Source organism: Rattus norvegicus, chromosome 10 (assembly GCF_021556685.1).
Source record: "Rattus norvegicus strain SHRSP/BbbUtx chromosome 10, alternate assembly SHRSP_T2T, whole genome shotgun sequence".
NCBI classification, from domain to species: domain Eukaryota; kingdom Metazoa; phylum Chordata; class Mammalia; order Rodentia; family Muridae; genus Rattus; species Rattus norvegicus.
The window spans coordinates 39517470-39530454 of record NC_141543.1 but is presented as its reverse complement, the minus strand read 5'-3'; the positions used below and the strand labels follow the sequence as shown (position 1 = coordinate 39530454).

Here is a 12985-nt window from a genome sequence, read left to right as displayed (position 1 = left end):
TGAAACAGGATTCAGTTAACACAAAATTTATTGCATTTATAGAAGTTTATTCACAAAGATACCTGCACTTTTAAACATAAAATCACCACTTAAATGCATGAAAGTAAGCAAATGGATGGAATTCTGGTAGTTGAATTAAACAGAGGAAGATGAGTGAAAAGACACCCCAAATCAACTTTTAGATACTTCGTCAAATGATAAATATAAATAGTAGCTTTTTTTGCATGATTCTTTAAATTTTTATTTGTTAATTTTCTTACAAATATAGATTTTTGTATATTAATTTTTGCATCTGGATATATATAAAAAACCAAATTGTTTGAATTTTCGTTTATCGGCTAGTCTTGCATCTGGAATTGCATTAATTATTGAGTTCTTGGAATTTAGTATAGACATATTCCCTGTTCACATTGATGACAGGGAAGGAGTCTTGCCAGTTAGCAAAACAGATACAGTTCTTCTGGGAGAGCTTTGCTGCCTTGCTTTACTGTAGCAGAAATGATTCTGCCTTCTCCAAGAGGAAAAACTAGCCCATGTCTCAAGTTCACATGCTAAGTGAAGCAGCTTGGATCAGGATCGACCTGTTTCTTCCACGCAAAGAATGGATAGCACTTTAGGAGGCCTTAAAAACAGGCCCTGAGTTATGATGGAAGTTAGACAGGGTCACAGTACATTAGGAAAGTGGAGTGATGTTGAGGTCACACTTTGAGCTGAGGCTCTACACCCATGCATAAGCAGGTAACCCGACACAGACACTGTGGATTTAAACTCTTTTAAAGGTCATGAAATTGTGAGAGCAAAGTGCTGTTGAGGGACATGAGAGAAATTGAAAGAGGGACTGGGGGTGGATTTGACCAAAGTACAGTATCTGAATGTATGGGTATTAAATTAAAAATGAAAATACAAAAAGGAGAGATAGAGTGAACTCAAGCCCTCTGCCTTGGGTCACAGTGTCCACCGTATAATACAACACAGGTATGTGACTTTGAGTGTTGCAATTCAAAATTAAAAATCCTCTGACACTCAGACTTGCCATGAACCCAGCCCCTTTCCACAGGCGCTCACAAAATACACTATTCCCAGTCTCCTCCTGTGGGAAGTTGTATCTGTGTCCACACATATCCTTGCTGAGCAGCGATGACAGACACTAACCCAGAGAGAAAATCCCTACTCCAACTCCCAAACATGGAAGGCCCTAAAGCCCCATGTGTGGCAGAGAACATTTTGTTTCAAGTTTTATAGTTTATTTGTTACACACACACACACACACACACACACACACACACACACTTGTATGGAGGACTTGATTAGGTCCTTCTACCATATGGACTATAGGCATCAAACTCAGACCCTCGGGTAGGCCACCAACTGCCTTTATCTACTGAGCACCTTGCCATCCTAGGACTGATTTTGTTGTTGTTGTTGTTGTTGTTGTTTGTTTTGGTTTGTTTTTTTGTTTTGTCTTCTATTTTGTGTTCTTTGACATTTTCATGAATGTGCATAGTTAATTGTAATTGTAATTGCTTTGACACCCAATTTTCCTCTCTCACTTAAACCCTCTGAACTACAGAATATAAACTGTTTTACTGGTCAGCTTTCCCTTCCTACCCCATGGCTGCAGCTCTCCCTAGCACCTTCCACAGAGCCCCCTTCACATCCTTGTTCCTCAGGGTATAGATTAGAGGGTTGAGCATGGGGGTGATGATGGTATAAAAAAGGGCAACAAACTTCCCCTTGCTCTCAGAATAGCTGTCCTTGGGTTGTAAGTATGTGTAGGTGGCTGAGCCATAGAAGAGAGACACCACCAGGAGGTGGGAACCACAAGTCCCAGCAGCCTTTCTGCGTGCAGCCACTGACTTGACCCTCAACACTGCCCTAGCAATCTGAGCATAGGAGCCTAGAATGAGCATGGCCGGCACTGCGACAATCACCACTCTCGCCACAAACATCTTGGCCTCTGTTCCTTCTGTGTCTTCACAGGCCAACTTGAGGAACACAGGCATTTCACAGAAGAAGTGATTCAGTCGGTGTCCACAGAGAGGCATGGCCATCATGAGTCCTGTTTGAATCAGAGAGTTCAAGAAGCCTCCTACCCAGGAAGCAATGGCCAATGCCTGGCAGAGAACAGGGTGCATGATGGTCGTGTAGTGCAGCGGACGACACACAGCAGCATAGCGGTCAAAAGCCATCACCACCAGGAGCACACTCTCTGTGGATCCCAGAGCAAGAGATATAAACAGCTGGGCCACACACCCTCCATAGCTGATGGTCCTGTCAAGTCCATGGAGGTTAATCAGGAGCTGGGGCACGGTGCTGGTGGTGCAGCTGAGGTCGAGAAAGGAGAGGTGTGAGAGGAAGAAGTACATAGGGGTGTGCAATCGGAGGTCCATTCGGGAGAGAGCGATGATGGCGGTGTTGCCAAAGAGAGTTACAGAGTAGAAAATCAAAATATAAATAAAGAAGATGAGTTCTAGTTCAGGCCAGTCTGAGAAGCCCACCAAAATGAAGCCTTTATCCAAACTGGCGTTGAAGCTTCCCATAACCTTTGACCTGAACAAGAACCCAAAGGCAATTCAGTGCATCCTATGACGAATAAGGGTTCATACGCCGTTTACAGTATTCCTTAAGCACTGCTAAACCACGAGTTTATTACCTGCTCTGGTATCCAGCCCACTTCCCTCCAACCTCCCATCCTCACTTTTCTCCACTGTAGCCAGACAACCTCTGAATTGGGAATGATAGCATCCTTGTTTGATCCCTATCTCTGGTGCCTCTTTAGTTCCTAGATTTAGCCAAGCCTTTCAGTCCTATAGAGTTGATATTTCTCATACTTGTTACAGTGAGATTTGGACCTAACCCAGCACCATGGAAATTGCTTTAAAACAGTGAGAAGGGGCTTGTGGGAAAAGCAAAAGTAAGGCACACGTCACCCCCCCCCGACATCTACAGAACCCCCTCTCTTGCTCAGAAACATCAAGAAATTGTCAGGCTCAAATGTGTCTCCTTTATTGTAAGACTACGTCACCAACTTCCTGTGCCAGCACGAAGAATACAGTATCTGACCTGTCATCCAGTAATTTTATTACTGGCTTGGAGATGGATTAGTGGCACAGAAATTGTCTAGTATTTGGGAAGCTCTGGTTTTATTATCAGGACTGCAAACATATTTCATTGTTTATGGAGACCATTCATACTCAGAGGCACTCACGAACACACAGAGACATGAAGACAGACAGTCACCAGCTTCTGTGATGTAAGGCATCCGCCGTACCAGATATGTCAGTGCGTAAATGCTTGGTGCTTGATAGAGGGGATTAGATCTGCACAGTGTCATTAAGAGATAATTTAAATGGGTAACAGTATATTAAATCTAACCCAATTTCCCCGTGTTTGTTTGCATATATAACCCTCTCCGCCGTCTCTGGAGAGCAACCTCTCCACTGAGCAAGCGCTGAATCATCCTTGGCCTCATTCTGCGTGAGTGTGCTCTACACAGCCAATCCTGTCTTCATAACAACACCAAGGCCCACTCTAGGGTTTCCTGCAAATACACATGGTGGTCTTCAAGACTACCTTATGAAATATTTAATAATAACTCATCAACATTTCATAGTATATGACCAGAAAATAAACCTGGGTGGTGGTAGTTCATATCTTTTATCCCAGCGCTCAGGAGTTATGGGCAGGAAGATCTGAGCTTGAGGTCACTCTGATCTACAGAGCAAGGTCCGGGACAGCCAGGGATAGACGGAAAACCCTGTCTTGGAAAAGAAAAGACAAGAAAATAAAATGAGTAAGGTCTGCTCAATTGAAATTCAAAGTCTGCGTGAATACACTGCTTTTTAAACACTGATTCCCCACATAGGACTTGACCTCAAATTAGGAAGAATCACCTTCCACCCTCTGCCCCTTGGTAAAGTGTTCTTCAGTGAGTTTCAACACTTTTGGCCATGGCTCTGCTTTCTGTCTCCTGGATCTGGCGTCTTCAATTTGCTTTGCACTTTAAGTACCGGGCACCTCAGAAATTGAGTTTTGAAAGAACTGTGAGCCCTGCACAGCTCATCAACTCTGTACCCACTCAAGTTCTGGTAAGGAAAACACTTGTGCTTACCTGCTCCAGTTCTGTCTGGAAGATGACGGGAGACTTGCTCCTCTCTGGTTCTGACTTCGGCTGTGGAGGGCTTGAGGCCCAGCTGATCCTAGCTAAGTCTTGCTAATCTGTGTCTCTCTGCCCCAAGCGTCTCCCCAGCCAGGCACACGGCTAAGAAGACTGAACTGTCCTCCACCGCACTCCGACTCACCTAACAAAGACTAGGAAGGACCTGGCATATTATTAAGCCAACCTTTCCCCTCTGGACACTACCTGTGGCTCTTTAATAACAGTGGCAACAGAATTATTTGTCACCTGTGGCCTTTGAGACCTCTGGGCCCCAATGTGGCAATTATAACCAACTGGCTGTTTCTCCAAGATGTTCTCACTGTCCTCAGGTCCTACAATTCCCTGAACTCCCCGCACACTGCCCAATCTTAGCTCCTCTGTTCCCCACTCGCTGCCCAGTTTAAATCAACCCATTCATGGTCCTTAGAATGCACAATTTCACTTGGCTCATGCAACTTTATATTGCGAGATCCTTCACATATCCCCAACTCAGACCCTAATCCTGGTAGCCCTAAAATTAGGTCATACTCTGTGTCTCCTATAAGCCTACCGTGCTCACCACAATCCAGGTGTCTTATTTCTATAGAATTCCAGTCAAAAGCTCACGTTCTCGGTTACACACATCATTCATGCAACTAAGCATTTATTCCTTTGAGGAAGACTTTGACCTTTCAGGGGCTCTTCAAATTCCATATGAGTTTTAGAGTAGGTGTCTTTCTTTTCTGCTGATAAAATATTTCTCCATTTTCGTGGAAGTTGAATTAAGTCCGTAGAGTGCTTTGAAATGGCGTTTAGCTTTCCAATCTATGGTCATGAGATCTCCATTTAATTTTGTTTCTTTTACTACCGTTTTACAAGTTTTCATATACTGGTCATTTACTTCCTTAGTTAAATGAATCTCTAAATATTTTCTTCGTTGGAGGTAAATGATTTTCTTTCTCAGCACAGAGAGAGAGAGAGAGAGAGAGAGAGAGAGAGAGAGAGAGAGAGAGGGAGGGAGGGAGGAGAGAGAGAGAGAGAGAGAGAGAGAGAGAGAGAGAGAGAGAGAGAGAGAGAAAGAGAGAGAGATATTCACATAGACATACACAAAAAGATACAGATGCCAACACACAAGAAGCATCTTCCTAGCTTGAGGGCGTCTGTTTTGAAATGTTAGCAACGTTAACCTAAAAAGGAGAGAGCAGAGCTGAGGATATGGCTCAGTGGGTGAAGGCATTGGCTCCCAAGACTACTGACCAGATAGAACTGACTCCCATAAGTTGTCATCTGATTTCCACAGGTGTATGGTGGCATGCACATGCCCCCTAACAAGTAAATAAATTTTACAAGATACATAAACACCTTTTTTAAAAAGAGAGGGTTTCTCTAAGTAGCCCTGGCTGTCCTGGGACTCGATCTGTAAACCAGGATGGCCTCAAACTCAGAGATCTACTGCCGCTGCCTCCCCAGTGTTGGGATTAAAGGCGTGTTTAATCACCACCAAACAAATAAACTACTTAAGAAACCTATAGCAGAGTGAAGACTAATGTGACAATTCTAGCCCCTTCCCCTGTCTTAGCTAGCTTCTGCTGAGCAAACTGCTCACAGGGAGCAGAGTACAGGGAAGGGCAAAAGGCCTGTTTATTTGTGTCTTATTGTTTATGACACCTGTCATCCAGTTATGAAAGGGGAGCTTTCCTGGGTTATCTCCCATCTGGCCTGTGCCTGTCTTCACCACACAGGAAACTGCTTCCCACTCTTCCCACTATCGTCAAGCAGCACAAGGGAGTCCCTCCTTTGCAGTTAGGAAATCAAAGGCTTGACAAGGTCAAGCTATGTCTGGACCACCCAATTCTCTTTTTATCCCATGCAAGCCTCCATCCATCCATCCTCGGGAGTTATGCCTTCTTCAGCATCCCGGAACACCTTCCGACCCTTCTGACTGAAGACTGCATTGGCAACCCAGGTCTGAATCCTGCAACTTCCTATCTAGTTCAGCTCCAATGTGAGTCAAACCTCCTGGTAAGACACTCCTTTCTTGTCAGTCAGCTGCCATTTGTTCTCCTTTCCCGTTCCCACTCACCACTCAGGGTGATCGGCAGAATTTGGGCAACCGGCACCGAGGACTTACTGGACACATACTCGTTGCCATGAAATATGCTCGCAAGTCTGAGCATATTACTTAATCTTCCCAATAACCCAGCAGGAAATTCTTTCATCTGTGAATGATGAAGATGAGGCTCTGAAAGGCTGACTTGCCCAAGGCAGAATTCACAACTCAAACCTGTCAACCTCCAGAACATGCTTCACTTGCCCTGAGCTACGCTGGCTGGCTCTGCCCCCTGAAAGCACTCTGAAGACCCATCCCAGACACGATAACAAATGAGGCAGCGGGGCAGTGCTTCCATCTCGGCAGCCTCACACCCAGCCCAGCTTCCAGGAAGGCTTTAATGCCTCACTGTGTGACTCAGCCAGAGAACCTACCAGCACTGAGCCCCGAAAGCTGACAGAGTCGCGTGACTATCTATCCAGTCAGCTATCCAGGTAGAGGAAAGGGTCTAGACTGCGGGGCTTCTCAACCTTCCTAATGCTGAGACCCTTTAATACAGTTCCTCGTGTAGTGGTGGCCCTTCGTTGCTACTTCGTTACTGTAATTGTGCTACTGTTATGAATCTTAATGTAAATATCTGTGTTTTCCTGTGGTCCTAGGCGACCCTGAGGAAGGGTCATTCAACCCTCCAAAGGAGTTTCAACCCATGGGTTGAGAACTGCTGGTCTAGGGTGGGGAAGGTACCAGGCATTAAGCCGATGCAGGGAGAAAGGTAATTCCTGGCATGTTTAGATGTTGGTCTAGGTAACCATACCCAAACCAAAAGGTCAGCAAAAGGTCTGCGTGGGTGTTGGGTAAAAAAGGAACCCAAAGTACATCCACTTCCTGGCGTTTCGGTGGTGATTGGATGAGACAGAAGAGTCTGCGCCGTCAACGTCAGTTCGCATGTGTGGACGAAAGTCAGTTCAGGCCATGCTGACCTGCCTTCACTCAGATCCTTCTAAGTTCTGCCACTTAATGTCACCTGCACAGAGGCAAGACAACAGGCACCGCCTTGCGTCCAATATGGCACCCAAAGCTCAGCCTGCCCGCGGGGAGGAAAGGCCTCACTAAGAATATCTGTAGACTTGCTAGAGATAGAACTCCAGCCTGGACACATTCTATGAGGTGAAATGATTACAAAAGAGTCTAATCAGTTTGTTCCTGAAAACCGGAGGGCACCCTGGGCTGCTAGAGAGAGGGTTTCCTCATTCCCCGTTATTGCAAAATATATGAAAAGCTGAACTTGCCTATGGGAGAGTTTTGCGTTTCCTGTATAAAGGTTTTGTTCAAACTGATGATAAATTGTGTATATAGGTTAGGGTGTAGTTCACTTATAGAGCCAGCTTATGCAGCGTCTGAGGTCAATTCCAGGCATAAGTTAGTAAATCAATAAATCCTGTGTATGTGCAGAATACGGTAAAAGGTTATGACAAAAACTAATTCTAGGACCTAATATTTGCCACAGATTTTCCTAAAGGCAAGTAGTGGTTAAGAATTAAGTATGCAGTAGTGTGCAGTGAATTTTCTTATTATGAAATACCAGCAATTAAAGAGGTAATTAGCCACATTATGGTATTTTTTGAAAAATTAAACAACATGCATGAATGGCAATAGAACACACATGCTAACACTGTAGTAGAGTGATTTGCTGTAGGTTTTTTTTTGTTGTTGTTGATTGTCATTGCTGTTTGTGTTTTCCTAGATGAGGTCTCTCGGTGTAGTTTGGCTGTCCTGGAACTCCCGCTGTAGACCAGGCTGGCCTCCAACAGTTTGCAATAGCTTTAAGCAGAAGAAAAAAGGGGAAATTTTCAGAACAAAAAGAAATTTCTTTTTAATTCAAAGTTTTAAAACCCACTCGTGGGTCCTGGGAATTGAACCCAGGTCCTCCAAAAGAGCCAGTTCCTAACCACTAAGCCATCTCTCCAGCCTTTTCATTTTCGTTGTTATTTGATGTTGTCAAGTCTTACCCTTTACAGTCATCTCAAATGGCACTGCACAAAGTGATTTGATGGGTTAAAAGGACAAAACAACAAAATTCCTCATAGAAGCATCAAAAATTTGAATGAGGATAAGACAGCCAAGGGCGTGTTTCCACCCTGGCCCAGCTAACAAGGAAGGTAAGAATTGAGTCCAATAGAGCCTGGTGTGAGCGATTTGGGGATGAGCTGAGTTCCAACGTCTTAGAATGTCTGTAAGGGAGGCCTCTGATAAGGCCGGCAGTCATCAGCAGAGATAAGGGTTGTGTCTCTTTTCCCAGAATCCCCAGTTGGAAGCCACTAGCAGCGAGACAAGTCAGCTGAGGAGAGCAGTAAACTAAACACACATCAGTCCATTGGCAGTTTGGGTTCCCAAGGGAACAGCAGAGCGGCTGGCTGCGGTCCCAGTGAGGGGAAATCCAGGGACACACAAAGCACATCCACCAAGCAATCAGCTGCCGGTCCCCATCAACTCGTTTAGAAGTGGCACATTCCGCTGACCCAGCATGTGCTAGGTCAAAATATTGTTTTTCTCTGTCTGACAGCTTGACATGGATTTGCTTCTGCAAAGGCGAAGTTTGCTAAGGACTTAGTGAGCAGTCTGAATGTGCTTATAGACACTGGCACTTTTGTGCCTGATGTGGGAATTACATAAGCCATGATTTGGGGGATGGGGGTTGGTTTTGAGACTCTCACTATGTAGCCCTGGCTGGCCTGAACCTTTCTACACAGATCAGGCTGGCTTCAAACTCACAGATATCTTCCTGCTTCCTTCTCCCTCCTGCCTTCTGCTTCCTGCTTCCTCCTACTTCCTCCTGCTTCCTCCTGTTTCCCCTGCCTCCTGCCTCCTGCTTCCCCATTCCTGATGACTCCTGATGACTCCTGACTCCTGACTGCTGACTCCTCCTGCCTCCTCCTGCCTCTGCAGTTCTGGGATTGAAGGCACACACCTCCATATTCCAGCACTGAGCTGTTTCCTATCTCTTCTTACTAGTTATGCCTGTGTCCCTAAGAATTCCCATTCTAATTCATCAACACTGAATCAGCCTCCTTGAATCCAAGCCAAAATAAGACCGTTCTCAAAAACCCAGAGTAAATAGAGTGACTCTTAGAAAATAACTTTTCTTTTGTCTGATTTATTCCTTGTGGAGAAAAGGGAAATGAATTGAGAAAAAAATATATGTATATGTATATATATATATATATATATGAATATTTACCAAATATATATATACACCATTTTTACCATATACTATATTACTTATACACTATTTACCATATATATACTAGTTTGATTTCTCTATGGAATCTTGGTTGTCCTGGAACGCATTCTGTAGGCCAGGCTGGCCTTGAACTCTAAGATCCACCAGCCTCTCAAGCTCTGGGATTAAAGACCTGTGCCACCACCACCCATTGATGTATTTTTTAAATTTCATGTGGCTTCTCCCCATCTCGCATCTGTATCAGTTTCTGACTTACATTTGTAAAAATGTTTTAGTGTTCATTGCAGCTTCTTTTCTCACAAGGAGAAGAACCATATAATTAACTCCGCAACAATAACTGTATTCATTTAAGATTTCAATTTTGATTATGTGCTTCTGTGTCTGTGCACGGCATGGGCGTGTAGCTGACTACAGGGTTCATGGAGTCCAGAAAAGAACATTGGATCCCCTGGAGCTGGAGTTGCCAGCAGTTGTGAGCCAATCAATGAGATGCTGAGAAGGGAACTTGGTCCTCTGCAAGGTCAGGACATGCTCTGAACCACTGAGCCAACTTTCCAGTCCCCAAGACATCTTAAAATTCTTCAGAGAAGTGGTGAAAGACAAAAAATGTTACCGATGGTTAAAGTGGGTGACCTTTTACAAATCTTTACCACGTTGTCTCTAATGTGCAAACCTTTTGTTATGATTGAGATGCAGGGGAGAAAGCAGGTTGTTCCTCTCTAGACTTTGAAGGTACTAAAAACCTCCTGATACCATGGTTAAAAATCAAAGCTGCTGGGTACCTGAACCTCAAGGATCCGGCATAAGCCTGCTGGTAATAAACCTTTGAGGGCAGTCAAGAGTCGGTGGTTAAATTAATGTTACCTTACCTTGAATTGTGTGCATTTCTTGCCCCCAAGGGGAACCCACATTCCACTTGAATGATAGGATTCCATCAATACGGTTCTCAACCTCCGCTCTGATCGATTTTTACACTATGTGTTGATAAAGGGTGGGAGGCAGAAATTGTTTCCAGGCAAACTCAGCAGGGACATTGACCTCCCAGCCCCACAGTGGGGTAGCCTGTGCTTCCAACAAGAGACATGCTTTCCCTCTCTGTTCTGAGCTGACGACAGGATTTGGGGGAGAGAGAGTACAAAGAAAAGCATAAACCAGTGAAGGGAACCGGGTGGACGCTGGTGTTCTCCCCTGTGTGAATGGAGACTAGACACGTAGGTGGCCCTCTTACCACCAGATCGCAGACTATTCTTCCTGCTGGCTCACTGTGTCAGCACGGCGACAAACAATTCCCTCTTACTTCCTCCTGACAGGTTTGTCACAATAACTACAATAACTTTATTCATTTATCCCCAGAGAAAGAATTGCTCCTATTCTTGTATACCAACAAATGGAGGGGCATGACAGAACAACTCAGCGTCTGTGAAGTACGGTTGCTGTTTGAACTGCCTGGGAAGGCATTGAGCATCCTGCCTGCAGAAAGTGTGTAGCATCCTGCCTGCGTCTTCCCAATCAATAGCTTCTAAGTGATGTGGCCAGGGTCTTTTTTTATCTCTCTTTGTGAGAAAAAGAAAATATTTTTTTAAGTATTTTAGAATATCAGTCGTAGAGACCTATAAATAAACGGGGATGCTTGACTGTGCTAATTTGCAATAGGGCCAAAGTTGATAGGTTGAAAAATATCAAGAGTGACTTGTATCAGAAGTCCTAGAAGGTATGACGTGTATATAAGACAAGATGTAATGGAGGGAGGGGCAAGAAGGACTAACTGAAGGAGGAGGGAAAAGTAGGTACCTGTGCTAGGGAAGAAAGGTACTGCCTTCAATGTGTGGCCCATCTGACTGAGTTGTAGAGCTGCCAGACCAGGAGGGGAGACAGGCAGCCATTATAATGAATAGAAGTCCTGGGGCGTGGGTCATCAGTATCTTCAGCATTTTCAGAAATTCTTGAGTCTGCTCAATTCAACTAAACCTCAGGAGAGACTTGGCAAAGAATTCCCGTCTGGTGTAATTCTACAAATCACCACTAGAGGGCACTCCTGCCTAATGAAGACCAAAGTCGGACTACGTACTTGTATACTTAGGTTAAAACTTAATCTAGTAAGTGAAATCATGAATGAGTTCCATTTACTTCTAATTTTCTACACTTTACAATGGTATCGAAGTTAACACATTACTTATATGATTACTAAAATATTTATAAGTAAAGAACTATAGCGCCCCAGCATCATCTAATCAATAAATGGGGTGTTGATCTGGATAGACACTACCCCAAGGAAGACTCAAATGACCAGCAGATACTCCAAAATGTTTGAAATGTCAACATCCTTAGACAGCAGGAAATGCAAAGTAGAATTCAGCTGTGCCACTCCTGCATAGAGACCTGAAGGATTCTGGGTCTACATACCTCAGAGACACCAGTACATCCATATCTACAGTAGCTGAGAAATGAGGCAGCCTGGAAGCCCGTCAGAAAGACGGGAGATGTGGTGTGCGCATACAATGGAATTTCATTTAGCTGTAAGAAAAACAATTTAAAGCATAACACTCAAGGTGAAGTAAACAGAGCTGGAGAGTGTTGTGATACACAAAATGAGCCAGGCTCAGAAAGACAAATACTGTCTTTCCTCTTGTGTGGAACATTGACTTAAGTGCGCGCATGCGTGTGTTGAAAGTAAAGAAGACCATGACCTGAGAAAGGAGGAGGAGACCTTAAGGGGAGGGATAGTGAGGGTAATGGAATAGGGCAGCCTTCCTAACGCTGCGACGACCCTTTAACACCGTTTCTCATGTTGTGGAGACCCCCAACCATTAAATTATTTTTCGTTGCTACTTTATAGCTGTAACTTTGCTACTGCTATGAATCGTGATGTAAATATCTGATCTGTGGGATATCGGATATGTGACCCCTGTGAAAAGACCGTTTTCCCCTTCCCTGGGGGTCATGACCCAGAGGTTGAGAATCGCTGAGCTCAGGGCCCATGAAAGCTGAAAAGAGGGCGATTTGAAAGGGGGCAGAGGGGTGGGTGAGTGAAGCAGAGAAGGGGGAAGAGTAAGACCAACAAATGTCATGCACGACGTGTGAGAATGCCACAGAGAAAACCAGGGCCCCATGTGTGAATTAATTTTAAAAGTTATTTTTAAAAGGCTTGTCCTGTAACCTCCTATTTGATGGGACAGATAGAGGAGCGCGGGTATAAAGTGCACGTAGCTGGCATATGACAAAGTATTGATTCTTATATTATCTCAGTGGAAGAAATGTGGGTCACTAATCTTTCCATTTCCCTATGAGTTTAAAGTCTCATAACAAAAGCTTGAAAAAATAGTTCAAATATAAAATTGGAAAAAGTTGGGGGTGAATGAAATCATATCCATATCCATTAATCTAAAGATAACTTCTACCTTCGTAAGAGAGTGAACATCACTGAGAACACCCTTGGGATTCTAATGGGTAAATGTCTGGAAATTCTTATCCTCGAAATATTTATTTAAGCATTCCATTCTGGTTGCAGAGACTTCTCCATTTCAAGGACAGAACACAAAAGCCAAGGACTCCAACC

The 12985-nt window shown here is 44.2% G+C and overlaps 1 protein-coding gene across 1 annotated transcript; it reads right to left on the bottom strand.

Annotated features, from left to right (window-relative positions):
• Window positions 1-1604: 1604 nt before the first annotated feature.
• Window positions 1605-2540, bottom strand: Or2y1g (olfactory receptor family 2 subfamily Y member 1G). The gene has a single exon (NM_001000001.1). The coding sequence runs from the start codon at window positions 2538-2540 to the stop codon at window positions 1605-1607; it is 936 nt and encodes a 311-aa protein (NP_001000001.1).
• Window positions 2541-12985: the final 10445 nt, after the last annotated feature.